The sequence below is a fragment of the Urocampus carinirostris genome, chromosome 12 (assembly GCF_059441175.1).
Source record: "Urocampus carinirostris isolate Australia breed hairy pipefish chromosome 12, RoL_Ucar_1.0, whole genome shotgun sequence".
NCBI classification, from domain to species: domain Eukaryota; kingdom Metazoa; phylum Chordata; class Actinopteri; order Syngnathiformes; family Syngnathidae; genus Urocampus; species Urocampus carinirostris.
Window position 1 is genome coordinate 19,196,525 of NC_142360.1, and position 26,793 is coordinate 19,223,317.

At 41.0% G+C, this 26,793-nt stretch overlaps 1 protein-coding gene across 2 annotated transcripts in view; it reads left to right on the forward strand.

Annotated features, from left to right (window-relative positions):
• kank4 (KN motif and ankyrin repeat domains 4) overlaps positions 1-26,793 on the forward strand; it is a 122,368-nt gene that overhangs the window by 71,957 nt on the left and 23,618 nt on the right. For both annotated transcript variants that reach the window (XM_088349786.1, XM_088349787.1), the window contains exons 2-3: positions 22,696-22,759; positions 23,089-26,307. In XM_088349786.1, coding sequence (XP_088205912.1) covers positions 22,744-22,759; positions 23,089-26,307 — 3,235 coding nt within the window. In that variant the 5' untranslated portion in view covers positions 22,696-22,743. The remainder of the gene's footprint in view (positions 1-22,695; positions 22,760-23,088; positions 26,308-26,793) is intronic.

Below are 26,793 nucleotides of genomic sequence, written 5' to 3' on the forward strand. Positions count from 1 at the left end.
GTCATCAAAAGAGCCATATATGGCTCCCGAGCCATAGGTTCCCGACCCCTGCACTAACCATTTAAAGAACAGTGTTTTTCCCCAGCCACACATATTTAAAATCACCAAGTACCAGTCCACTATGAAATCTTTTGTGAGTCACAAAAAATTTAATATACATTCCCTTGTAAAATGAATTGGCCCCTTGATCTTTTGAAACTTTCACCACATGTCAGGATGCAAACATAATTATCCATGCATCCATTATCTGCACCGCTTATCCTCACTAAGGTCGCAGGGGTTCCATCCCCGCTGTCTTGGGGCAGTGGGCAGGGGACACCCTGAACTGTTTGCCAGCCAGTCACAGGGCAAACAGAGAAGGACAACTCATTTGCTCATTCACACTTAGGGAGTGCCTGTTGGAAACCCACGCAGGCACCGGGAGAACATGTAAACTCCACATGGGAAGGCTGCAGTAGTACTTGAAGCCTAGACATCTGCATCGTAGGGCTGCGCGCTAACCACCAATTTTTAGTATTTTTTTCAATAATCAACATGTGGGGAACAACTGTGAATTGGGAAGTAACAAATTTGTCATTTAGAGACCCCTTAAAATGAGGAGCGAAGACATCAATAGATTTTGAACTCGCAAGAACAGAGAAGAGCCCAAACCTCAGATAAATAAATTTCAACCTGTCCTGAAAACCCTGCCTCTGAGCCATTTATTAAAAATTAAATTTCCTAGGTTATAAACGAAGATCCGCCCTCAAGGGTGTGGGATTCAAAGAACAGCAAGATGACTGGCCAATAGAGACAATGATGAAAAAAGGGGCTTGGTAGTCAAAAGAACAAAAAACAGTGAGGTATTATATTTAAGATTACCTTTCCAGGTGTCCATTATTAAAAAGAGGATATACTTTTTAAAAAAGATTAACACATAAAAAACATAAAGAACCTGCTCTATGTCAAGATTTTAGAACAGTAAGCTGTTAACCAGACATTCTGTTATTACTTGTACCGTATTTTCCGCACTATATGGCGCACCATGTTATAAGGCGCACCTTCAATGAATGATATATTTTAAAACTTATGCCATACATAAGACGCACCCCATTATAAGGCGCTATAAGTGCATGCTGGTTTAAGATCAGGTAATTGTGCAATTTTGTAATTGTAATCCTGTGCAGTCCTTCGAGACATTTTTGGGATTAAGGGCTATTTACGGTAAATAAATGTGACGACTTGACTACAGTAGAGAATGTAGTTACTTTATGCAACCTCTAGATGTTGCCACGCTCAAGGGAATGTCAACAAAGCATTCAAAAAGGTCAAACTTTATTAACAAACAAGCTTTCCACAACTCCATTCACTCCCAAAATAAATAAACAGCCGTTTTATTATTTTCTCTGAGGTAAAGCATTTTCGTGACACATCTTTAACATCTTTGAACAACATCGACATAACATTTTATTTTTTGTCCATTTAGTCAACACGCAAAGAAAAAAACGTCTGATACTGTTATTTTAAATGAAACGTTAGTGCAATCGCAATAAAGTGACACTCGTAATGTGCAAAAACAACGAGTGCAAAGCAATAACATAATAACTGTAAAATGTAAAACGTAAACACACAAAAGAAAAACAAAGATCACTCTATAAGCTCCTCATCGACGAATCCCTCGAATTCTTCTTCTGCTGTGTTCGAATTGACCATATCTCAGTGAATGGGCCATCCAACACGTCCGGTGTTTTTGTGCCAGCGCTGTTGCCTTCATACGTATAGTTATCGTACTGACACTTCTGCTTGCCGCTCTTTGTTGAACAACCCACTGTTCAAGTGTCTCCTCTAACTCTGGCCATCTTGCTTTATTGCCACGGAGACTTTGTTGAGTTTTCCTTACTTGGCGGAGCTTATCTTCATCCTTTCTCCACTTCCGTACCATCGATTCATTTAAGTTTAACTCTCTCGCTGCCGCTCTATTGCCGTGTTGTGCTGCGTGACTGATCGCTTTGAGTTTAAACTCGGCGTTGTACGCGTGTCTCTTAACAGGAGCCATTTTCTTATACAAATGCACGTATGAAAGAGAATCTCGCTCTCTCTCTCTCTCTCTCTCAAACGTGACATTCTGAATAATTCTGCGTTTGTTTAAGGTAAATTGTGCTTTACATCTTCACCAGTCATAACCCTGGATTCAGACAAATACTGTATTTGTTGAATATGAATTAAGCAGTTTAATGGGGTAGCCATTTTGCCACTTAGTAAACAAATACAACACGAGCCCCGGCACTACCAATCGTTTAATATTTCCCAGTATGCACAGCGCGAAAAATGGAGTCGGCGGCTGTTTCTCGTAGTTGCGAGACCTTGCGAATTTAATATTGAGCCATATATAAGGCGCACTGTGTTATAAGGCGCATGGTCAGCTTTTGAAAAAAAATAAGACTTTTAGGTGCGCCTTATAGTGCGGAAAATACGGTAGTTCATGTTGATGAGGTCTGTGTATTGTCTGTTAGGGGCCGGTCACACAGCCGTTTGCGGCTGAATCACGGCTAAAATTTTGCGTTTTTTTTTTGCCCGTGGTTGCCCGGGATGGAAAATGCGCAAATTTGGCCAACCCGCTGTTCATCTGTGGTATGGCCGGAAAAAAGACGCCGGCGACTGTTCCGCTTCCTCATCGCGTCATTTCTGCGTCATTTTCTCGTGTGGACCACGGGTATAAAAGCTCCCGAGCCGGTGTTGTGCCCAAATCCGACTCCTACGCAATCCCCCCCCACACCCTCGCGTGAACGCGCATTCTGCTGCGATCGCTTTTGACCTTTTCATCCGCGTTAACAAACGCATTTTGTAGAATACGATCGCACTTTATTGTTTAAATAAACGCGTTATATAGACTAGGATCTCCCAATTATTATAATTAGCTCGCTTTATTGTTTTAATAAGCGTTTAATATAGAATACGATCGCTTCTGATGAAAGCGCAGCAGAATGCGCGTTCACGCGAGGGGGGAAGGATTTACCGTTCGATTACGTTCACAACAAAAATAAAGACGGAATGGATTATGTTATATTACATTCCCAACGATTGCAAGACGAAGTGAATTTGGTTATATGTTCGCCATTACATTTCCTATAAGTGAGATTAAACGAGGTATAAATAGTTGGAGAAGCGAGGAAATGCAAATCTCGGCAGGAATGTATTTATCGGGCTGTAGAATTCATAAACGCTCTAGACACAGTCCCGTAAATATCAAGATTTCAAGCTATGGCATCATATTTATTTTATTATCTTGAAAAGAAATGTCAAGAAATATATATGGGCTAAGACGAGATCACTACGCTGACGGGGAGGGGTTTATTGAGGGTAATTGTTTTATCTATTTTTCTAATTATTCATTATCGATCAGATCATGACACGTTACAAAGCTTAGGAGCCGGGACTCTTACTCTCGGCCAAAAGGGGTTTTGGGGTTTTTAAGGGTTATTGTTCTATCTTCGTTATTCATTATCCATTATCCGTTATCGGTCAGTTCATAATACGCTACAAAGCCTAGGTGCCGGGACACTTACTCTCAGCCAAAAGGCCAAGCTAAGGTCCTAGCTCTAAAGCCTTGCTGCGATCATTGCGAATGCACCGTTCCCGGAGGTACTGCAATACCGGGCAGATACGTGGAGTGGACAGAGCAAGCTCTTACTCCATCTAAGGCCAAGCTAAGGACCTAGCATCAAAGCCTTGCTACGACCATTGTTAATGCACCGAAAGATTTATTCGAAATGAAGAGAAACTACGCTGACGGTGATCCATGTTCACCCCCTTGACGTCACGAGCACAATGGTGTGCTCGGCAAATCGCGCTGTATATACGCGGAGAAAGGCGTTTGACTGTCACACGCGTAACACGCTAATTTCACGTAATAACACCGCGATACAGGCGCAGAACATGCTATTACCATGCTCCGCCCACGATTACCCGCTGAAATTTCCCGTCCTACCCATGTGTAACTACGCCCTGGCCGCGGCCAGAGCACGTCGTTCCGCGTCATTTCCGCGTCATTACCTCGTGTTGACCACATGTGCGGCACGCGGTTTAACACGTGCTCAAACTTTTGAGCAGCTCAAAAGTTTTGAACGCGGCCAACCACGTGAAAATTTCCGACCGCGAGTAAAGCACTGCTCTATCTCGTCTATATGGCGGTCTCAAAACGTCCAACAGCGCCCAACGACATCTGCTTCACGGCCAGAAGCTTACGGCCGCGGTCCAGCCTCGATAAACTCGTGAAAGGCTGTGTCCACGCGCTCTCAAGAATTGAACAGCGCAAAATTTTTCGCGCTGCCACCCGCGCGCGAATTTCCGACTTCGTGTTATGCACTGCCGTAACTCGTCTGAATGGCGATCTCAATGCGTCCTATAGCGTCCGCCTCAAAGTCAGAAATTTCTGGCCGTGATTCAGCCGCAAATGTCTGTGTGACCGGCCCCTTAGTGTTAACTGTGAACGTGTGGGCGAGAGGATGCCTTATTCCACTTTAAATACTTCTTTAAATTAGTTTTTGGCTGAGGAAAAGAGACTAACCTCACCCCTACTAATCGTTCCGGATACCTCCGATCAACGTTACAAGTACCCAAGACACATAGTTTAACCATTTTTGATAGAAACACACTACTTACTAATGTTTCACGTTGCAAAGCTACTCCCTGAACAAAACAAAGTAGTGAGTAGAAGTACCACTGTACAAGTGTGTGGATCACATGTGATACAAAGATGGAAGTCCCGAAATCTTCAGCCACCGGTTGCCGTCATCCTCACGCTCTGATTGGCTGAGAACAAGCGCTGTCAGATCTGTTAATTGTGTTTTTCCGTGTGTACGAATGACCGAAGGAATTTGTATTAATTGTACAGCATAATCCTATTATCACAGATGCTAACTTTTCCTCGATCCATTGGTTGGCGGATTGACGGAACTTGACAGGCGGGTGAAGGCTTGGCGGGAATGGTCGCGGACAGGCGTAATCGTAGTGTTGTTGGCCATGGCTGGAGAAGAAGGGCGTCGTAGTATTCGGAAAAGAGTTCAGGAGTCAGACGGGCAGGGCAGGTCGTAGGCAATTACAGAAACGGGTCGGCAACGGAGATCAATTAGAAGAAAACAGGGAGCAGGCAAAGAGTCAGAGGTACGGGCTTACTGAGCTGAAGGCAACAGGTAGCGTGAGTACAATCAGACAACTTGATTCCGGAAGCTGAGGAGTTTAATGGACAGGGTGCGCCAATCAGCTGTCCTGGCTGTTGGCGCCAAAACCTGAGCACGGGTGTTCCCAATCCAGGTGATTGTGACACTCATAGGCAGGGTTGGGTAGGGTTCCTTTAAATGGATTACTTTCAATTACTTTTGGATTACTCCAATACCAAATATGCTAATAAAAGACAAAAGAAACTAAATATGAATAAAATTATGACTCCCAACACGTGGTAAGCTTCCTCTCCTGGCTTTGATCTCTTTGATCTCCGGCAAAACTAACATAAAATGATACAGAAACAAAATGAAAATAAATCCAAACAGCTTGCCAACATCATTTTTGCCGTTCCATGTATTCCGTTACTCCCCAAGCCTGCACAAAATTTAGTAATTGTATTCATATTTAGTTTCTTTTGTCTTTTATTAGCATATTTGGTATTGGAGTAATCCAAAAGTAATTGAAAGTAATCCAGTTAAAGTAACCCTACCCAACCCTGCTCATAGGGTATTAAAACATTCTTACGCAGGTTTACACAATACATCCATCACAGATTAGTTCAGGGAGAAAATGTGGGTGTTGTTAATGTATTTAATTTTGTATGGTATAGTTTTAATTTACCTGAGTAGATTAGCTGTGTTCATTGACTTATGTTCTCTTTGGTGTTGAGTCTTAGTCTTGGATGACACGCTAATGCTGATTTTTAACAAGTTCCCTGCTGTGAAGAAAAGATGCCCTACATCAGGGGTGTATTTGACTTGCACTCATTTTCGGGTGCACTATATACTAAATCCATCCATCCATCCATTCAATATCAGCACCGCCTATCCTCAATAGGGTCGCGGGGGTGCTGGAGCTCATCACAGCTATCTTCTGGCAGTCGGCAGGGGACACCCTGAACTGTTTGCCAATCAGTTGCAGGGCACACAGAGACAGACAACCATCCACTCGCTCATTCACACTTTGGGACAATTTTGTCCGGCCAATTAACCTGACATGCATGTTTTTGGAATATTGGAGGAAACTGGAGTGCCCGGAGGAAACTCTTGCAGGCACAGGGAGAACATGCAAACTCCACACAGGGGGTTCGATCTCATGACCTCAGAACTGTGCCACACACGCGCTAACCACTGCGCCGCCTTGCTGCCTTGACTTAGAGTCATGAAAGCAAATTATTTGGACAGTTTTTGAGTTAATATTTTGTTTTAACTTTGAGCTGGATGCACTTTTCAAAACACCCACTACTGGAATATATTTAATCGGTAGTTTGTTCCTGCAGTGTTTATCTCAGCATCTTATGGATGAATGAAGTCATAGTGGATGCATGGTTTAGGTTTCATGTTAAGAGAATAAAGTAAATCCTGAACTACAAGTCAATGCTTTTTTGCTACTTTTTAATAACTGTGGAGTTGAATATGATGCGATTTTTTCTTTTTTTTCATGGCGTCACTGAAGAAAATGGAAAATGTTTTTGCCAACATTATTCAGATAATACATAACATGAGCAAAACTTCAACCACAAATCAAGTCCTCAAAATTTACATTTGAATTGAACAGCAACGGAAGTTATGTATCAGAAACACTTCTACTTCTGTATCACTGGCATCAATGTCAATTCTCTGAAGGTTCCTTTGATCCTCAAGGAAAGTTGACAGGCGATTTGAATTAACCCTAAATCAGTACTGCGGCAATCATCAATGACAACACAAAAAGACATGTCTGTGTTGCAATCTGGCACTATTTTCCACATTATGGTTGCGTTGGCTCTGTCGTCTAGAAATATAGCGGTCACAGTTATTGCGACGCAGCCCTCATTCACATTTTCTATCGACACAGTGGTACATATGTGCACGTCTTTTTAATCGCCATCTTGAATGGTCACATGAACAACCAAACAATTCCTGACAGAACTAAAAAATGACGCAGGTAAAAACGGCCTCAGGCATCCGGGGACAGGATGCTGTTGGCGTTCTGCGGCCAATGGAGTTGACGCCAAATTCCACACGCAGTTAGCATCAGGTGTGCGCCGGGCTTATAATGTAAGAAACAGACATGAATTAATTATTTTGTATGAATGTTTAATCTCGTACAAAGACAAAATACAGTTTAATTGTTAGATTTGAGCATGCAGCTTTTAATCAGGTGAGCTATGTTGTCTGGAATTTACGGTAATTGATCTTTTTCATCACCCTGACAGAAGATAATTTTAGAGAAAAGTGTTTTTTAAATGGCAGGAAGATACACAAGTTTGCATCTGCACAATCAGCAAACTGGTTTGCACAAACTGTGTCGGTTCGGATATGAATGTCTTCCCCCACGTGCCTCCTGTGTAAATCGAAGCCGAAAGGATCAATAAACCCCAAATTAAATTTGTTGTTCTGCCGCCTGCTCTGCAGAATGCTCAGCCACCATGGCCAGCCTCGCTTCACACCCTGCTGCATCGTGTGAGGCCTTCTCCAGATCACATCAGGAGGGTGGGAGTGTTAGCACGCACTTAGCTCTTGCTCATGTTAACTCATGTTCATCTTAGTGTGGGAGAATTCCTCAGTACTGTGAAGCTGCACTTTTTAACGAGGAAGATTATTGGAAGACGTGTTTCAACCGTATAAATTATACGTCCATTAGACCAGGGGTCTTCAACATGGTGCCAGCGGGGAACTGGGTAGCCCCCTGAAAACAAATGAGTAGCCTTCAGCCAGGTTCTGAAAATAACTCACCGGTGATGGGTCATTAGGATTTTAACTGATGGAATACAAACTTCTTTGCGTAGGTTTTAGGATTAAGATTCCAGATCTATACTTATTTATAAAACTCTATTTGTGTATGTATTTGTATTCGACTTATAGGCTCTGAAACGCCCGAACCGATTTTGGTGAAAAGGTACACGGTTGTGCTTATGGCCTCTGGGATTGTTTCAAGTCAAAGTACCACCAAAAAATACAAAAAAAAAATCAATAAATATCTGCTTTCGTGTGCAAGCGGCTCTCGAGCTGCATGCGGTTATGCGGCTGTTCGGCACTGCCGAGTGGCCCACTGGCGCTTTTTCGACAAACCAAGGCCGCCAACAACCTCACCCAAGTAGAATACCCCGCAATGGCGGGCGATTATGTTTGATCTAAAATAGATTACAGTGGTCAATTCTATCTGGTAAATGAAATTTAGTGTATTTGTTTGTATTTGCTTTGATTTTTTATCTTAGTTTTAGTTAGTTATCACCTTCTTAGTGGAGGAAGATAAACCCACAGAATAGCTACAACTTTATATAAACCACTTGGGTCTAAAAAGTAAAGGATTGTGTTCTGGAAAATACAGTTTTTGTATTTTTGGGGGTGACCTGGTAACTCCCAATGTATAGTGTAAAATCCTGAATTTGTGTATTTTGTCTTACCTATTATGTATTCACATGTATCAGACTCATCCATCTGTTCACCTGTCTAACATTCAATTATTTTACAAACCCACGATCTCGTTTATTTATTTATCTGTTCACGAGAGGTATAGCTAATGAGACAGACTTCCCAATAGACACTAATGAACAGCCGCAGTGCATTGTAGTTACTCTTACTGATCACCAAGGACGGGAATTTGCTCAAAGTGGTGCTGAAGGTCGGTCTACAGGAAGAGGTTGGCTCTGAGCTTCACTTAATAATAAATGCTGAAGTTATTTCCTTTATTGCTAATAAAAGACAGCTCTGAGGTTGAAATAGCTTGATGGAGTACAGGTACTGTAGATGCTTTAAAAGCTCATCCATACTATATAATATACTCTGTGCATCTCATGAATAGTTTACAGGTGTGCCCTACTTACGAACGTAATTGTTTGTAAGTTGAAATTGTTCATAAGTTGCTTCAGTTCTATATTTTGTATGATATATATGTTTAAGGTTTTTATAAGTATGTTTAAGGCTTGTATAAGTAACCTGTATTGTTTTGTACTTAAATAAACATTTCATAAAATAATATGCTCTAAAGTTAAGTAAATAAAATTAAGTTTAACTTACTTTTGGAAGATGAGCTTGAACAGTTCGGCGACTTCCTCCACCGTGGTAAAAAGTGGCCCAAAAAAAGCGATCCAACCATTTTTTTCAACCGCATCAAGCTTTCTTATTGCACTTTTATTCAAAAGAAACTGCTTGCTTCTTCTATACACCTTATACCAACCATATTGAATGGATGCATGAGATAATAAACAATAAAAAGTTCTGTTTTCTGCAGTGGAGATACAGTATAGAATGTTTACACAAGAACTATAGAGAGGAAGCGTATTTCTTCTTCGGGATGGATGCTGGGTGAGCTCTCACAGCGCCACACGCCGGTAGCGAAATAAAGCACCACAGTAATGTCCTGTGCTCGGAAAAAGGTTCAAACAATACAAAATCTAATTTACAGAAATGTCCAGATACTTTTTGACATCTTAGAAAAAATATCTGTGTCGACCGTTTTTCGTAAGTCGAATGGTCGTAAGTAGGAGAGCGTCTGTATTGAAGATTATGGGCTGGTCTAAATTCCAGAACCAAAAAAGAAATATCAGCACCTTAACCGAATGGCAGCTTAATTTCATCCCTACATTTTTCTAAACAAAACCAGACAAAATTCTTGTAAAATGACAAATTTAGAGTTTCTACTTAAACTAGCCCAAAACAGATGTGAATGGATTTTGAACTTGGAGTAAAATCTTGGAATAAGAAAGTCCAGCCTTTTCTAGAGGCCCTCCCCTGAGCCCTTTACCCGTATTACACCCGCTATGTTACAAACGCAGATCCGCCCTAAAGGGTGTGGAAAATCAAAGAACAGCACCATGATTGGCCGATAGCAACCATGATGTAAATGTCAAAACAACAAGTAACAAAAATAGTCAAATGTTCTCCTTTGCAGGTGTCAAACATTAAAAACAGGGTGAACTTTTAAGGAATTATTGATGTGATATCATCGCTAATTTAGACATGAAAACACTAAATTCTTGCTTCTAATTTGTTCACAGTGTTAGATTAAAACAACCCATGACACTTTCAGAAAAGATCCACTCCATACAAAACTGGGTTCAATATTATTATTTTTTTTAAACGTACACAATTGACAAAAAAATTAGCTTATTTAAACCGTTTTTCCCTTTCAAGACATTTTAACTTTCTTTTTTTTTTTAATCAAAAACAATTCAACTTTTTAAACCTATAAATCAACTTTAACTAAAATTATTTTTTTCTTAACTTGAGAGTAACCTTAAATCATTAAATCTTAAATCTTAATTATTTTAAAGAATAAAATAGAAAAAGATAAACTAGTTAAACTGAGCAATCTTTTTCAAACCAATGGGGTAAGAATGTATTTGTTGCTGGAGTTGTTTCTGTTGTGCTCCTTCGTTGGCTTGGAGGTGGAACTACAGCTGCCTGCTTAGAAAAAAAAGGTATAAGATAAGAGGGAGTGAGGGAGAGTGGATTTTTTTGTGCAGGTAAAACATGTGCAATGGATGATGTATACTGTCTAAAAATACACGTAGCTTAGCTAATTTTGAGACGAGAGATTTCATGAAAAGGATGACAGGATGGCTCATGTCACGGTGGAGATTGGGCTGGTTTGGATGAGAAAAATTATTCCTACATGTATCTGTCACTTGTACTATCTAACTTACTCGCACATTCATTCTCTAGTCAGCTATTTGGCCACATTCAGCGCAACAGATGAGGTGAGTTTTACTATCTGGTGGAATTCCCCCCTCCCAAATATTTAGTTGGTTTGCTCCAATGCCATTCTTCTTTTCTGTGGCGGTAAAATAAAGAACAGTGCGAATTATATTATGGATGTGCAATGGAGGGCAGTCAGGTGTTAGAGCCAAAAAAGCCAGGAAAAAAACAGAAACGCGTTAAAAGAAGGACTGATATTATTTATTTTACTCATCTTGCACTTTTTGCCTGTCATCTATGTGTCCCCGGATTTGTGTTATGCTACATGTTTGCAGAAATTAGCAACCTCATACTCAAATAAGCTCGTAGTGAATTTGGTCTCTTTTTCGAGAAGTGTCTTTTTCGGCACAGCTCACTGAAAAGAGCTTGCTCTTTGGGCTTTCAGAAGTCTCTTCCTAATGTATGTATTATGTAACATTATGCACAAAATTCCTTTTGAGGGTCAAATAAAGATAAAAAAGAAAAAAAAGACAACAGTGATAAAAGGAACAACAGAGGAAAAGGAAAATTAAGGCAAAAACAACGAGCAAAGAAGAAAAAGTAAGGAAGGAAGAAAAAATGAGTAAAGGGCTAGAAGAAAAAACAGGAAAAATGGAAAAATGCTTGAAAAAGATGAAAAAAGCTTCTCGGAGACCAGTGCTTTGCTTAGGAAGACTTTGATGTTTTAAGTAGCCTACTTGAAATGTGTGTCATGAAGCTACTTAAGAAGAGTTTAGTGTAAAGCCCAACAATCTGATGGGAAGGCAAATGCAATTTATATTTCAAATTACTGATACTGTACATAGGTAAATATGTTTTTTTTCGAGATCATAATCTTTATACTATTTTCATTTGAATTAAATTGGTTTAGTGTTTTCTCCTCAATAAAAATGTGTCATAGGAGCTCGGTGCTGTTCCATTCATTCAATTGGCGCATAACATATTCTGTTTAACAGTAATGCAACGTCTTTTGCAGCTGAGTGTCCTGGAATTGGCAATACCTCTTGTGTGGCCCCTTTTCAAGGTGTCTTATTTCCCTCATGTTGAGGTTTTTGAGTTTTACCTTGCCCGCATGCTGGTTTCAGATCAGGGGGTGGAGTAATTGAGGCCTGTGCAGTCTTTTGAAATATTTTGTGATTAAGGGCTGTAAAGTTAAATGTGACTTGACTAATGGTAATCGTGCTTAGCTGTGGCAGCAGATAGTTTTATCGTGTGCGTGGTAAACTTGTTCAACTGTCTGCGACCCAAAATATGGGTCGCGGACCCGTTTTCAGTGGGTCAAGGTCATTTGCGTTGGCAAAATAATGCTAGGGAAAAGAAAGAATGGTAAATTACACTCCTAAACAGTAGATGGTGATAATACCGTGCGTGATCTCTTCTACCTGTTCAGTCAACTCGCTTGTTTGAGAGGGACCACATTTCATTTTATTGGGATTTTGTTTGTTTTATATTGTTTTTATATTGCTTTTGATCTGGGGTTTTTTCCTTGATTTGAGTCGCAGGTTGTCTTAAGGGTGAAATGGTGTGTCCTTAAAAAGAGAACCAGTGTATTAAGTTCTATTTGTTTTAGGAATTTTGCTGGGAAAAGCATCCAGTGTTCATTAGCATACTCACAGCCCACCACTGCAGAGAAAATAAAGTGCCTTCGATGTTTATCATTCAAGCCTGGCTTCGACAGAAGCAGCATATTTTTCTCCATATACAGCTATTACTTAGGCTGATTAAATGCAGTGGCAATAAAGACTTGTTTGCAAAGTAGGTGCATTTTTGTTTTTTTTTCACGTTGTGTTTAGTTAGAACTGGTTAGTGTCCAAACATATTCTGCCATTTTTTTTTCTTGTTTTTGTTCATTTAGTGTTCCAACATAACCCGTGTTTCCAACTTTCATGTTTTGTTCAGTTTAGCACCGGTAAGTGTTTCACTGTTATGTAACAGTTACCTCGTCGAGCCTGTTTTAGAGTAACGCAGATGTCTTTGAATTCTGAAGATCTTCGTAAAACGTTGTTGTTCTGTTTCTGCATACTCACCGGTACCAATTAATTTTTGGTAAAAAAAATATGTATTGATTTTTATGAATCCCATTTTGTGTCTACGTTTTGGTAGGATCTGCTTTTTCGGACACACGGGAACCTGTCACTCATGTCCCTACACATCAATTGAGTTTTTTATTTCCTGACAGTCAAGTGTATTTCGGCTGCTTGCTTTGGTGCCATTAACAATATTCTCATTTCATACATATTTTGATGAGCAGAACCATCTAGCACAGATGTGGGCATCACGGCCGCATGTACTGCATGCAAATTCTCAGCTCATTAGCAAGCTATGCAGGGGCTTGATAATGATCCTGGTGATTTGAATCACTTGTAACGGAGCAAACTCCAAAAACATGCAGGACATGCCTTCCTCGAGGGCCGGGTTTGCCCAACTCTGAACTAGCATGAGACTTGATATTTTGATATCTGTATATGGTCTGCTCTCATTCTGTGTGTGTGTATGATCAGACCTTTCAGCCTCAGACCTCAGCCTTAAGGGGAACATTTTAAATGCATGGGGGTGCACTCTTTTGATTACCCACAAAAAAGTTATTTATCGCCCGCCCATAGCAATGGGTGTGTGTGCGGTACACAATTTAGCAGTAGCTTAACTCCTTTTAAATTATTGCATAAAGTGGGAGTGTCCAGGCTCCACTTTAATCCAAAACAGAGTAAAACTAAAGCATATAATGAAAAATACAGTGTGACCGACACCACACCACAAACCATTGACAAAATCCATGATGCGGTTATCCAATTCAATGAAGTAAGTCCATAGTTATCACATTCACCTAACACGTGATAGGTCCCCTGTTCAAGGCCGGTTGGAAACATATATTGGCCCGGATGGGCACCACCAGGCTGTACTTGCCCAAGACACACCACAGGAAATGGTGCACATACCCTGTCATGATCACCGATGTGAATCAACTGTGCCCGCTCCTTTGGCGCCAACTGTCCCCGTTTGTCAGTCCGTCTGCGAACCTCAGTCAACACTAGGCAAGCCTGTTTCGACCCTGACTCCCACCTGTTTTTTGCTCCCGTCTGTCCCTCTGATTCGACCCGTTTTTGATCCTGACCACATCTACTCTTTCGACCTCTTTTTGTCCCCGACCACGTCTACACTTCTTTCCTGGCTTACGACTTGCTTACAACCCCGACCACGTTTTTGCTCTCCTGTCTGACTGACACACTTTTCCGTTCCCAACACCGCCATCGCTCGCCACGGAAGATCAATTTCCGCGCTCAGAGCAACCTGCTTCCCGCATCCAGCAATCATCGGATCGTGGGCACAACCCTTTCTCTTTCTTCCAATAAAACTTGTGAGAAACGCAACACAAGTGGGTCCTGTCTCCGTTCTAGTCCTTACAGAGCCTAGTGCTTAAGGGATCCAAGCTACCAAAGTCAAAAATATCTATCAACACAAAAGTACATTTTTGGAGACTGACAGACGATAGGGCGGATGGCACAACAACAGGAATATCTTGTTCCACTGATGTGCTTCATTTGAGATTGTATTCTCCAATATGTTCTCTAAACAAAATCTAAAAGGCATATTTGATTGATGTAAAATGGAGCATAAATTAAGTTTTAAGCGTAATAAACAGTATACATTTTTGTTCTCACCTGTACCCACACCATTTTCAAAATAAAAACACAAGCACTACAGGTTTTTGAAATCAATATTTGAAAGTTAACTTTAAAACTTGTAAGTATAGGCTCTCAAGCATTCCACAAGCGCTCCTTATGTGCAGCTGAGTGTGCTTGACGTTTGCACAAAAGGTCCTGATTCTTGTAGGATTGAATGTTAGAACACTCAATCACAACTAAAATGTTTCTGCTCGGAGAGAAGAAATCTGCTTAGTAAAGCAACACTGATTACTTCTACGAGGAAAGTTGCTGTTTAACTATATTGTAACTTTGTCATCAAATATAACCATCCATGGACGGATAATTTTTAAGGTATTGTTACTTGCAATGGACGCCACTAACAGTATTAACTGCATCCTAGTGGTCATTTAGAAGGCAGGACTCTGAAATCGAAAAAATCAATACATTGTCCATTGTATAAAGGTAACATTAGGGAAATATGTTGTGATTTGAAGGTAATTGTTTCAAAATTCCAGTCATCGTTTTTATACGGGAAATAATCTTTATATACTAATAGTATTGGTATCAGTGGGTTGTCAAGATCTGAGTCTTGGTATCAGTCTGAAAAAGATGTGGTATGTACAGTGATCTCTTGTCTATCGCTTGTTTTAGGTTCCAAAATGAACCTGGCATCTGAAACAGAAACTTTTCTTTTTTTTTTAACAATTATTATACAATCAAGTACTCTACAATTCATTGAGATCAAAGAGCAAAACCTTTTTACTGGCCCAAGTTTAACAAACCAAATTGTCACAACCAGGACAGAATCAGGACCCAAATGCGTAGCGTTAACCAAAAGTTTATTGATAGAAAGAGGAAGGGCAGCGCCCGTGAGCCGGTGCTCGCTGGGCGCGGGAAGCAAGCCGCTCATGCATTGGATCGTGATCCGGATACGGAAGTGGATCTTCCGGAGCTGGAGATGGCGGTGTCAAGGACGGGGAAAAACAGGAGGGCAAAAACATGGTCGGGATCAAAAACAGGTCGGGCCAGAGACAAATGGGGAGATCAGGAACAGACCTGTGGAAAAACGAGTGCAAAAACGGGACAGGCGGGAGTTAGGGCCAAAATGCGTGCCTTGTAACAACAGAGGTTCGCTGACGGACTGACAACCGGATAGTGACAAAACTGGTCTTAAAAAGGGACAGGGAACCAATCAGATAGCCCGCAGCGGCTGGCACCAAATGAGCGGGCACATGTGATATTAATTGGTAATCATGACAAAAATAACAGTACAGTTTACTATAAACATTTATTTACTTACGACCAAGACCTACTGTCTTCAGGACTGTTTCGCCAATCACAATAACAGAAAACAATGCATAATAAAAATTTGTGAAGTAGCAAAACCTTGAAAAGTAAACTGTGTTTTAGCGTGGGACAACTGTATTCTAATGATACTTATTTTGTGAGTAATTTTACATGTGTCTAACTTCCTGTTCAACATCTATTTTTGAATTGAAATCAAACTTTATAGATGTTTTTTAAGTAGTACAATGAGTTTAACCTGACGTGTCCAGTTGAAAAAATATGACATTAAGTACTTTATACTGTAAAATTGCATATAACATGAACTGCCCTTCTGCTTTATTATGAATTGAAAGCTGTGAAGGGATTATGAATTTACATGTCAGCATAAACTAGGACAACATTGTTCCTTGTGCGTAGTCCAAAGTGAAAGAAGCTTTTATAGGAAAATAACAAAAAAAACTCTTAATAAATGTTCTTGTTTAGTTTGTTAGTGCATGCTCCAGGCAGGACATTGGTGAATAGAGCTGCACAATGCTGCCACATTTCAGGCTAGAAAAAGAAAGAAGAGTGATCACTGTACCCATAGCAGTTCTGCATTAAGAACGACAGAGCTTTTTAATGGTGCAGCACGGCGGCGCAGTGGTTAGCGCTTGTGCGGCACAGTTCATTTCATGGGAACCTGTCGTGGGTTCAAATCCAGCTCCAGACTTCCTGTGCGGAGTTTGTATGTTCTCCCCGTGCTTGCGTGGGTTTCCTCCGGGCACTCCGGTTTCCTCCCACATTCCAAAAACATGCATTTCAGGTGAATTGGCCGGTCCAAATTGTCCCTAGGTGTGAATGAGCGAATGAGTTGTCTGTCCCTGTGTGCCTTGCGATTGGCTGGCAACCAGTTCAGGGTGTCCCCTGCCCACTGCCCGGAGATGGCTGGGATGGGCTCCAGCCCCCCCCGCGACCCTAATGAGGATAAGCGGTACGGCTAATGAGATGAGATGAGAGATGAGCTTTTTAATCAGGGTTCCTACATCTTAAGTCAAGTTAAATACAAGCTGTTTCAAGACTTTTTTAACGTCTTTGGGGATCAGATTTAAGATCAAGTTGAAAAAAAAACACAATTGAAACAAACAAACATAAAAACAAATACTTCACGCACACAATACATGGTGCCTCGTACACATGACCCGGTAAAGCTTTTAGCCATGGCGAAAAACGTTGGTCGGACACCCCCTTCTCATTAAATGGACTCTTTCTCATGGTCCAATGTAAACGTCTTGGTCCTATGTGTACAGTATTGTGGGTAGACCTAAGAAATCTGCTCTGAAAGGCCCAACTGAAACCATATCACCATTTTGATAGTTTCATTATTGTGGTCACGCCATATGGCTGCCAAAGTAAATTGGTGAAATCTTAAAAAATGATACATTTTACTGAATATTTTTAGTTGCAACAAATATAAAGCTTGTCAATGTGTTCACATTTTTAAGACTTTTGAAAATTAGGTTCAAGACATTTTAATTTCAATTATGTCGTGACCGGAACGGAGATAGGACCCACTTGCGTTGCGTTTCTCACAAATTTTGTGAGAAGAGAGAGAAAGAGCAAAAAACAGGTGGGAGTCAGGGTCGAAAGAGGCTAGCCTAGTGTTAACTGAGGTTTGCAGACGGACCGACAAAAGGGGACGGATAGGAGTGGGTTTGAATAGGGACAGAGAGCCAATCAGAGTCCGAGGCAGTTGGCGCCAAAGGAGCGGGCAAAGGTGATGCATATCAGTAATTATGACAAATTAAGGCCTTATTTTTAGAATAATGAATCAAATGCTTTTTAAGACTTTAAATGATCTGCTGGAATCCTGTTGATGCAAATTCAATCATGAAACGTCACAAAGGACTGCACAGACCCTTATTACACAACTAAAACATGATGTCAGTTAGAAATTAATTTTACTAGAAAATCATATCACTGATTAGCTATTTTCAGAACCTGATCGCGGACTACTCTGGTGTTCTTTGGGGGGTGACTTGGGCCCGCGAGCACCATGTTGGAGGCCGCTAATCTAGATTGTGGTGTAATCCGAGCCTGTAAATTATGCATGTAATCTCCCAGGAACAATTTGGAGTAAATACTGTTTGTTTTTGTGATTGACTGAGCCTATTTTAGTGGCACTCTTAATAAAAACCAAGTAATAACTTAATAACATACTAACAACATAGTTATACTGTCACGACCAGAACGGAATTATGATCCAGATGCGTAGCGTTAAGAGGAAAGGCAGCGCCCGTGATCCGGTGCTCGCTGGACGAGGGAAGAAAACCGCTCACAGAATCAGAACGTGTTCCGAATGCAGAAGTGGATCTTCCGGAGTGGGAGATCGTGGTGTCGAGGATGGAAAAAACAGGTCGATAGCCGGGACAGGAGAGAAAACATCGTCGTGATCAAAAACAGGTCATGAGCCGGGACGGGAGAGCAAAACGTGGTCGGGATCAAAAACGGGTCGTAAACTGGGACGGGAGAGCAAAAACGTGGTTGGGGTCAAAAAACAGGTCGTAGCCGGAGAGAAACGTGAAAATCAGGAACAGACGGGTGGAAAACGGCTGCAAAAAGCGGGACCGATGGGAGTCAGAGTCAAAGTGCTTGCCTTGTAAAAACAGAGGTTCGCTGATTGACTGACACCAGGCGAGTGAAAGGGCTGAGCTTAAATAGGACGGGGAACCAATCAGGAAGTCCGCACGAGCGGGCACAAATGATACTAATCGGTCATCATGACATATACCATGATAACAGTTGTCATTTCAAAAATCCATATACAATCCCAAGAATAGTTATCAGCTTTAATGGTAACTGCATCAATATTTTATTTTTGTTTTTTTTTGACTCTGCTTGCGTGGGGCTGAAAATTGGGGTTCAAAGCGAGTTATTGCTCTGCTTGTACGAGATATGAATTCAAACTGCTGCCACTCCCGAGCCGGCTTGTTTTTATTTTATTTATTTTCATCCTTCCTCATCGAAGCGCCCTCTGGATGTCTGTTGAATTCACTCAACACCATTTCCTGCCATCTCTTGGGCCTGCTTAGTGTCACTGTCTGGGACATAACACAGGGAACTATTACGACGAATAATTTTCCTATTTGGTTTGGGTCAAATAATGTTTGAATATAGAGCTTTTGATTTGTGCCTAGGGGCTTGATATCCGCATTGGATTAAACTAGTGAGCTAAATGCTGCCCATCCTTTCAATGATTTAGCAGGCTGTGCTTCAAAATTGTTCCCAATGACATTTAATGACATTCACAGCACTCTCATTACAAATTTTACAAATTAGTCCCCCCAGGCAGCTGCTGGGTCTGGTATTGTAAGAATATGGCATCCATTTAGCTGCTCATATATGCCCAAATCCTTCATTTCACTGATGTATTTAGATACTGATCCTCTACTATGCTGATTATTTTTGTTTACTGGAAATTTGATAATTACTCGTAGGATATAGTCGGTTTGGACCTGGAAATCTATTTCACGTTCGAGTCTGGAATCAACGAGGCTCTGAACAAGAAAAAATAAATGGTAAGTATAACAAATAGGAAAATGCAACATCGCGGAAATCACCTATAGTTGAGAATGAATGCGAGTGAATTCGAGGATCCATCATCTGTACCACTTATCCTCGGTAGGGTTGCAGGGGTGCTGGAGCCCATCCCAGTCATCTTTGGGCAGTGGGCAGGGGACACCCTGAACTGGACAACTCACTCACTCATTCAAACCTAGGGACAATTTGGACCAGCCTATCAACCTGACATGCATGATTTGGGGAATGTGGGAGGAAACCGGAGTGCCCGGAGGAAACCCACGCAGGCACGGGGAGAACATGCAAATTCCACACAGGGAGGCTGCAGTAGCTGGATTTGAACCCTGAACCTTTGCATCTTGGGGCTGCACGCTAACCACCTAGCTGCCGTGCCGCCTGAATTAGAATGTTGTTTTTTTGCTGGGGTCAAACCTTGTTTTTCTAATACACAGTACATCCTGATCCAGTCACTTTGGCCTGATCGTTTCGATTTGATACCTATCGCAAAGATCGGATCAGGCCATGAAATAATTAAAACAGTACAATGCATGTACGAATATGCTTGAAAATGTGTCAAGGAGCAGAGTTTCATATCTAGGATTGTTTGCAAGAAAATCAACAAACACCTTCTGTTTTCAAAGGCCGTTCAAATTATGTTGTGGCCTAAATCTGACTTTTGTTTAAGAGGTCCAAATTGGAGGAAGTTTAAGATACTGGGTGTTGTTGAAGGAAAGTTGTTCTCCTCTCTTGTCCTTAGACGGTTTTTTGAATTTCCACTGATGAGAATGTTGGTAAAATCAGAAGTTGGAGATGAACTAGTTCTCAAGGAGATTGTTAATTGCAGAATATTCTGGACACCATTGTGATATAGACAAAGGCTTCATTCTGGCATTAGTGTGCAAGTAACATTTGAAGCAAGCTTCTTATAAATTTTACAGAGCATTGCAAAACTGCTGCTAAAGTTCTGAATTGCTGTTTATTGTTCAATATTTTGTTATCAGCTCCTTAGACAGCTCTATTTTTCCCCCCATCGTTTTTAATATCTTGCTATCAGACATTTTGACAGCTCGCTCCTGTGCTGCTGTGGTCTTGTGGTCATTGGATTTACTGATATGAGGCGCATTTCTGTTGGAACAAAAATATGAATACATGGCTGAAATTGATTCACCTTTTTGTATAGTACAAAGACAAGTCTTCAGTGTCTTGACATGTATGTCACTGTGAGCGATAGTAAGTCGATTTGTAGGCACAGCTCGGAGCTAGATTCTCTCCTGGAATCACTGAGATTGATTTTGATCAGGCACATTATGATGCGCCCTTACACAATTCTGATCTGACAGAGGCACACCCGATGGGATGACAACAAAGGATACATTGATGTTGGACTTTAGAACAGCCCCCAGACAATGAGTGGTAGAAATCATAGCCAAGATAAGTGCTATTGCGAGAGAAAATTGTTATTCACAATTTTACACACTATTTCCAGAAGGGTTTCAGGCATGAGTGCGGACAGGTCATACAAATTTAACTGACAGTTCCGGACCGAATTGACAATACATTGTCGATCTGCAAATCGATTACGGATAGAGCCACTAAATTCACATTCTGAAGCAAAGATACTTATTTGAAACGTCTCATACGCTGCGATCGTCCATTAATCATGCCTTATGTCACTGCTTTTAATGACACGTATTTTTGGCACAAATGAAAAAGTGCAAAAAAATACAAAAGATATAAATGATGGCCAAAAATCGAGAAACCTTTTTTTTTTTTGAATTAGCAGCGACGACAACTTAAACTAAGCACAATCATTGCCAGTTAAATGAATGTCTGAATACATGTATTATTTTTATTGGTTCATCCTCACCGGCATTTGAAAGCTCACTAAATGAAAAAGACATCTTAACTACTACTAAGCTTTTATGGGAAGGGCTTTAAATTAAGAAACAGTCAACATTTACAATCCTAATAGCTGTGGTATATGCCTTTCAATTACTATTCTCATTTTTCAACATTTGTGTGTAATTATTTTGCCCCCCCCCCCCCCCCCCCCTTTTACATACATCATTTTTCAGTAGAGGTCTTTCAGTTGGAATTGTTGTTTGCCCACTGTGTATAATAGCAAAACATTTCTGACTATTTCCCCAACTACCATTGCAATTAGTCAGCCCCCAAATTGGCTAATTAAGCCTTAGAATAGCAAGCTGCAGAGCAGTCCGGATTGCCTCTGTTTTTTTTCCTGTGACATAGCAATGAGCAGCTGACTAAAGAATAGTTTCCATGGCAACAGCCTCATGCTATGACATTCAATGTAAAAGTTCCCTGATTAAATACATATATAAATAAATATGTTTTCTGTAGCATACTTTTCCATCATTACTTCTTGATGTAGTGCAAAAATAAAACAGAAGTTGCAATACATTTCCATAATGCCGATGTATTTGACTGAAGAGTCATTTCAAAACCATTCTTCCTCTTTAAATGTGACTCTGAGGAATGAGTCCAAACAGGATCACACTTTACATACAGATTAACAAATATATATCCAAAGTAATCGTATATACACAATGACACGTCTTCCACATTGCACTAATGCAGGATGAAAACAGGGCTACCTCGCCTTTCCAAGTTAAGCCCCGGGCCATAGTAGATTGTATATAATGAGAAACATAAACATGAATGCTTCACCCTGGAAAATGCACCATGGTAAATATTTAAAAACCCATGACGTGATAATCAGGCTCCTGATCTTGTAATGTTAGCATGATTTGATATATACATATAAATTATAACGTGTTTAAAAATTACGTAGAGGGTTGTTTAAATCTAGGCTTAAAACACACTTCTATTCTATAGCTAATAGATAGCCTATATTTTATGTTGACAATATCTGTGTATTGTTTGTTCTTGCAACATCTGCTGCAGCCTGGTCATCCTGGAAGGGGATTACCTCATGTGCGCCCTCTTCTCAAGGTTTCTTCATTTTCCTCATGTTGAGGTTTTTGAGTTTTTCCTTGCCCTCATGTAGGTTTTAGATCAGGGGATGGTGTAATAAGAGTCTGTGGTTTGCAATAATATGTGGTCTGTGCAGCCCTTTGAGACTCCTTGTGATTAAGGGCTATACATATAATCATGACGTGACTTGACTAGAACATTTCCATTTAGAATTCATAAATACTGTGACATGTCAACTAACTGTGCAAATTATCTTAGATATTTTTATTATCTCTTGCTTTTTTTGCAATACATTTTCCAGTCTCTAGTAGAATACATTCCATCTAGAAAACATGATTCCTTTAGTGATATTTTCTCAGATGTTTCTTTTCCCTGTCTTTTTTTCTGTGCAGGCCTCTCCGCCAAATTGTTGTCAATGACTGAGATCTTTGTATCCCACGATGGACAAAAAAAGTGGTGAGTTTTTTCATGACGTCACATGTTCTGTAGAGATAAGGAAGACATTAACTTTCTATTTCTCTTGATGACTTACATTTTGTGTGTGTGTCCTAATTTCAATCTCAATCTCAGCAATTCATAAATGACAAATGAATCTCAGTGTCAAAATTTGGTTTTAACCATTTTGGATTTGCGCAGCATGTTGGTCTAACTGGGTTCGCATGTTGGTCTAACAAGAGATGTATGGTGCTTACATGGTATTTTGTCTAAATATGTTTCATATATTTCAGATGGATTGAGATTATACGGAAAACTGACTAATTCACTGTGATATCTTCCCATACCAGCCAATGGCTTTCAAACAATGGCCAGTGAAGGTGTTGTCCAGAGAAAGCAGCTGCCATACTCCGTTGAAACTCCTTACGGCTTCCACCTGGACTTGGATTTTCTCAAATATGTTGATGATATTGAAAAGGGCAATACCATCAAAAGGGTCCACATCCAACGTCGGATCAAGGGTCCACCTAAATTCAGTACTCTACCCAGAAATTTCAGTCTCCCAGGACATGCTATCAGGCCCGCACCTAAAGACGCCCCATGGCATGGGACTTCCACCTTGGGACCAAAACCCAAATCCCGAGAGGTTATGCAAATTTCTGACTTTAGAGCAAGTGAGGGAGGATCCTTACCTCGAGGGACAGTTATCCAAGCAACAAGTGCTGTTTCTGCCCGGATTCGAGATGAAGGAATTCCGGGAGCTCAGAGTGTTGAAGAAAAAATGATGGCAACTCAAGCCCGTCCCAACTTGCTTCGAGCATCAAGTATGCCCGTCACCCTACAACAGCGAAAAGGTTCAGATTCAAGTAGTCCCGACCGTAATGTTGGAACCCCTGAGAACGGCTCCTCTGAAAATATTTTTAGGGCATCACCGGATATAACAGAAAGGAGATCTGCTCCTCAGGAAAGAGTTGGGATTCACCAGCAGATCACAGTGGCTTTGAAGCGGGTTAGAGAACTTGAAGAGCAGGTTAAAACTATCCCTGAACTCAAAGCTCAGATTTGTTCACTGATGTTGGAAAGAGAGCAGCTACTATGTCAGCTTCGAGCCCAAGAAAAGGCACAGGCTTCCCTATTAGAATCTAAAATGGATCAATGTCAAGATATCGACAAAGAAATTCAACCACAAGCAAGCAGACAAGGGTTTAATTTGTCTCTGACACCCCTATTTAAACCGAGTTCAACAAAAACGGTAGTCACTGATGAAAAGAAACTAATTAGTCCAGAGGGAGCTGGTATGCATAAAAAGGAATCTATAAATAAAACATTGGTTATGGGTTTGTGTCAGCAAGAAGTCATTACACAACTGCCAGAAAGATATGACAAACACAAAGAAACTGTAGGAAGTCCACTTGAACATGCAGGCCAGGACGATGGTCTTCCAAATATAGGAGATAATTTCGGAGAATCGGGTGATGTGCATAATTTACATCAAAAACTAGCATTGCTTGAGGCTAAACTTCTCAAAGCTAGTCACGACCTAGAGAGAACAAACAATTTGTTAAAACAACAGATTCAAGTGAACCAAGTCAAAGACGAAAAAATTCTAAAGCTTAGTGAGGTAACAAGGGTGGAAGTAAGTCCAACTGAAACATACAACAGACCAAGAAGAGAGAGTATTGATACAGGAACAGAGACTGAGAGAGTAGACTATGCCAACCAAGGGACAGTGACAGAATCCCCTGGTACAGTAGATCAGGGAACTGATACAGAAAGAATCTTCATTCAAGTATGTACCCCCTTACCAATATGTAAATTGATTGATAAAGAAACAGAGACTTCCAATGTGGACACTAAAGATAATGTGACAGAAGTTGTGGCAGGAGGTGTTTTTGCTGACCCTCGATTGTCTGTAGTCAATAGTGTGGAGCAGGGAACAGTAACTGAAAGATTAATCACAACGGATCAAATGACGGAGACAACAATAACTAAATCAGAGGAAGCAGACTTTCCACAGAGGCCAAGGGCAAGCAGTGTTGATAGGGGCACAGAGACAGAGCGGGTGGACACGGTGGATAGGGTGACAGAGACAGATGTAGCACAAATGAATGACCAGCACACTGAGACTGAAGAAGAAAGATCGCAAAAAAACAATTTAGTCACAAATGCTGAAACTGAGATCCAGGAGGTGGAAAATACTCACATTTCAAAAGTTGACGCTCATGTCAAGGGCAATGAGATTGAAAAAAATATTAGAATGAATGAATCAAGACAAGTCAAATCAAAGACTAGTCATGAAGGCAATGGAATTTCAGTGCTAAAAGTCATAAATGACAGTTATGTTCCTATTCAAAAAGGTGGGATTAATGACAAACCCGGAGATTCTGATTTTTTCCAACAGCCAGAAGAACGGGGAAGTTCACTGGTCATAACAAAAGAAATTGCAGAAGCTACAACTGAAGATACCTTTATGCAAAAAAGCTCAGAAACGAAAGCAATATCATCTGTGGAAATAGTTGGACCGCAGAGTTTGGGAGAGACTTCCAGTACTGCTACTGTTGTAACACCATCAGATAATTCTACTGCTAAGAAAGGAGTGCCTGTAAGACCTCAAAGAGGCCGAAGGCCATCAGCAGATCAGTCAAAACCAACACCACCTCAACCTCAGGCTCCTCATGTGTGTCCCCGTTCGGGATCCATTCAAAATGAAGGTAATGAGTCGAAGACTCCGTCTCAAACCATCGCAGAACTCATTGACCCACAAATAAAACATGATACCCCATGTCAGTCTCAGCCCAAAAAGGAAGCAATTGACTCATCACATCAAAAAGAACCTGAACAACAATCTCAAAGTGAGACTCGAAGCACCCTGTCAAGTTTAAAGGAAGTACCAACTCGACCCAAATCTATCCAATCAGTATCTAAAACGACAAAACGGCGGGATTCCAAAGAGCTGAAAGCTCCCGAGAAAGCATCGAGTGCATCGCAGCCTTTGAAACGTGGATCCAGCGATAGACACTCTAACCCAACACGACGGACATCAAGCGATGTCCAGTCTCCGTCCCGAAGATTATCTGGAGAGTGTCACCAACTTAAAAAAGAACCCGAATCACAGACGGTACGCCGGGGCTCCAGTGAAACAGCTCAGCTTCAAAGTTCTTCCGAAGCTGCGGCTACCCGCCGTGATACTGAAGAAGCGCAGCAGGTACGCAGAGGTTCAAGTGAGTCACCGACTTCGCCTGCAGCCTTAGGCCAAGTCGTAACCCGGATCACGGGGCTACTGGGTGAGCAGTGGGCTCAACTGGGGAGCAGCACCCCAGCGCACCCCTCAGCCAGCCAACAACCAAGTCCTGGTATGCCAAAACAGACACCTGGTATAAGCGCAGAGCCTGGGAAGGGACCTTCACCCAAGCCCGTGACAAAAGCGGCAACAGCAGGGAAACCCACTGGGAAGCCCGGACCCTCCAAAATGAGCTCCATTCAGAGTCAGCTGGTCAGTTCCCTGAGTGTTCTCTCTGCTTTTTACTCGCCAGCCCAAAAAGCTGCTGCCAAGAAACAGCAAGATCAAGGTAAGCACTTACTTTGAGTAACGGCAGAGCCATAGTTTGCCAGTTGCCCTTGGTAAACCAATGAAATAATGAACACATTATATCAGTAATTCTCAGAATGTGTACAAGTCAGGGGATCTTGAAGGTTGAGTGCTTTTCTTTTTTTATTATTAATTTTTGTCACTTTTTTGTCATAACTAAAAACAAATGTAAAAAATGCCATCTCCGCGTCAGGCATTTTGCTCATTTAAAGGGACGCAGTGTAAGATTTGACAGCTAGATGTCACTGTATTGTGTCGGGCAAAGAACACAAACTACGGAGACTTAAAGGGACCAAACCGTACAGTTTTTTTTTTTATTTCTTTGTACAGCCTCTCACAATGATTTTGTTTTGGGAGTTTCCCTTAGCAGCAAGATGTCAGACAATCATTTCAGCTCCAACGAGGTTAGCCTCACGTTATGGAAAATAAATACACATTTCTTGACTTACAAACATTTTTAAGAAAT